Source organism: Marmota marmota, unplaced genomic scaffold (assembly GCF_001458135.2).
Source record: "Marmota marmota marmota unplaced genomic scaffold, marMar, whole genome shotgun sequence".
In the NCBI taxonomy this organism is placed as follows: domain Eukaryota; kingdom Metazoa; phylum Chordata; class Mammalia; order Rodentia; family Sciuridae; genus Marmota; species Marmota marmota.
This window is the reverse complement of record NW_025999949.1, coordinates 5,738,404-5,741,132: the sequence shown is the minus strand read 5'-3', so window position 1 is coordinate 5,741,132 and position 2,729 is coordinate 5,738,404. Positions and strand designations below refer to the sequence as shown.

The window sequence follows — 2,729 nt, the reverse complement described above, 5'->3', positions numbered from 1 at the left end:
CTGCTCCATCTAACAGAAGTTTTGGGATCTGCTCTCCCTGGTCATAATTAGTCTTTTTGGGGCTCGTGCCCACCCCTGAACTCATGCAATTACAATGACTACTATTATTATCACTTAGCCCTCTACCCAACCCCACCCACCATAATCAGTCTTTGCAAAGCTAGTATTTGTTGCAAGAATGTCCTGTTGGGATAGGCAGAGCTGGGTGAGCAGCTCAGTCCCAAGGCCAGCAGTCCCCTTGTTCCACCAAGCCAAGTGTCCTGAGAAAGCAGGAAAGGGACTGCCCACCAATGCAACTACAGTGACTGCTATTAGAATAAGGATGAGAGCATATGCTGAGTCAGCAGATGTCCACCACCCCCAACAACCCTTCTGTGGGATGTCATTCTGCCACTTTCTTGAACTCTGCATCACACTGTGCTCTTGGTCTCCTCTGCCAGCTCCTTCGGTCTTCTTCCCCCACGCCCTGTAAGTAAAGAGTGGTCCCTGTTCAGTTTAGCCCTCTTCCTCCTAGCTTACCCACGTGGAGTACAAACTCCCAAACTTGCCATCCCCTCTTCCCCTCCTCTGTGCCTTTACCCACTTGTCCCCTCTACCCAGAGCACCATTTCCTCTTCACACATACCCCTCTACATACCCATATCCTTTATATCCGGGTTCAAATGCCTCTGTATGATTCTTCAATAACTACTTTTCTTGAGGCCATAAATAAACTGCCTATTATTCTAAACTCTTGTCTCCATCCTCTCTCAAAGATAGAAATTTCTGTTTTGTATATTGAAACATGTATGTCACCATTGGCTCTGAGCACCCTGAGGATACTATTATTATCACTTAGCCCTCTACCCAACCTCACCCACCATAAATAGTCCTTGCAAAGCTAGTATTTGTCAGGTAAATTTGAAAATTTGCCACTGGAAGAGTGTCTGCAGAGGACCCCCAGAAAAGGGAAATGGACCTCACCTCAGCCCTGGCAAGTTCTTGACTTATGCCACAGAAAGGAATTCAGGATGCATCAAAAGGGGCACAAAGATTTATTTAAGAAGGCAAAGAGATTTATCTAGGAAAGCAAGCTGTAGTGTAGGATATGCACTCAAAGGGAGATAAAAGCTTTGAGGTGATAAAAGCTTTGGGGGTCTTGGGCTCTTCTTTTTAAAGGAAACTATAAATAGTGAATATGAGAAGTGGGGGGTGGGTACCCTCAGCTTGGTGGGCTCAGTTCTTTTAATCATGGAGCACAGGGTAGGTCACAGTGGTCTGATTCTCTCAGGATCGCTGATATCATCCAGTGGATACATAATGTTTGGAATATACCCATATCATAAATCTCTAATAATATTTTTCATTGGCTTTATTTAGTCAGTCTAAAATATGCTGCATAAACTAGAAACAAATGCAGACATTAATCATTTGGACTCACAATACTCTTAAGATTCAAGGGCTTTTTAAGAATTTAGGCCTGGAGGAAAAGTGGGTTAGAGAATAATGGTGTTTGAGGGGCTTCTTAAAGTTAGGATCCTTTCCCTTCCCTGTGGGTCTCCTTTCTACCTGTCCTTATTTCTTCTATCCCACTTCAGTATGACACTTCCTGATTAACGTGCCTTCATGTCCACCCTCAAATTTGCTTTTCAAAGCAAATCTGGAAAGCAAGAACATGTTTATAAGTGAGAAAATGGGGGAAACAAAAGAATAAAAGATTTATTTGAAGACCTCCAAGCTAGTTTTCTGGAAGAGCCAGGATTATAAACCTAGATCTTTAGAGTTACAGTACCCGTTATTGACCAAGAAAAAAAATGCTGGTATGTGTTGTATTAATAAAACCCAGAGAACAGTTAGACAAGTCACTCTGGTTTCAAGTATTTCACTCTGAACTGAAAAAAATCTCTGAGATTGTGCGAAATTTGCTTCTCCCTGTAGTTAAAGGAGAGATGAAAGGAAACCCAGACCTTGGGGCTCTGTTCTGACGTGCGTCTATTTGGGTGCTCTGGTCGCTGCTGCAGGGTCCCTGGATGTCTCCTGTCCCCTTCTGTTAGTCTTTCGGTACAGGCTCCTGAAGGACAAGAACCCCGAGATCTTTCTTTCCTCAAAGCGCCTTTTCTTATGAAGGAACATATAATTTCCCTCACTTTTAAAACTCCAAGATCTCTTCCTTCTAATGGCTCAGAAACCCGGGTGGACTTCCAGCCCCAGGAGGGCCTGTTGGACCGGTTCTGCCCCCGGCCTTTGTCTCGGGTCCAGCCCTCGCGGGGGTGGAGCCCCGCAAAACTTGGACCTCTCCATACCCCGCCCCAGGCTCGGGATTGGCTGTCTCTGGCGGAGCCTCAGCGGGAGCTTGGGGACTTCTCGTGGGGAACTTCCTGGAGGGCCACCCTCGGTCGCCGAGGCCACCCCTCCTGCAGCTCTGGGCCGATAGGACCTCGCGGGCCCCTTGCCATGTCGCGGCTCCTGATCCGCGGGGGTCGCGTAGTCAACGATGACCTCTCGCAGGTGACAGACGTGCTGGTGGAGGACGGCGTGGTGCGGGCGCTCGGCCGCGACCTGCTGCCGCCGGAGGGAGCGCCCACGGGGCTGCGGGTCATCGACGCGGCGGGCAAGCTCGTCCTGCCCGGCGGCATCGACACGCACACGCACTTGCAGTTCCCCTTCATGGGCTCGCGCTCGGTCGACGACTTCCACCAGGGCACCAAGGTACCCGCCCCGCCGCAGCCCGCGGGCCCTCCCGCCGGCTG

General features: G+C 49.1%; 1 protein-coding gene across 3 annotated transcripts in view; it reads left to right on the top strand.

Moving 5' to 3' along the window:
- Positions 1-2,308: 2,308 nt before the first annotated feature.
- The window catches only part of Dpys (dihydropyrimidinase), a 75,288-nt gene continuing 74,867 nt past the window's right edge, over positions 2,309-2,729 (top strand). For all 3 annotated transcript variants that reach the window (XM_015486364.1, XM_015486363.1, XM_015486362.1), the window contains exon 1: positions 2,309-2,688. In XM_015486364.1, the coding sequence (XP_015341850.1) occupies positions 2,434-2,688 (255 nt within the window). In that variant the 5' untranslated portion in view covers positions 2,309-2,433. The remainder of the gene's footprint in view (positions 2,689-2,729) is intronic.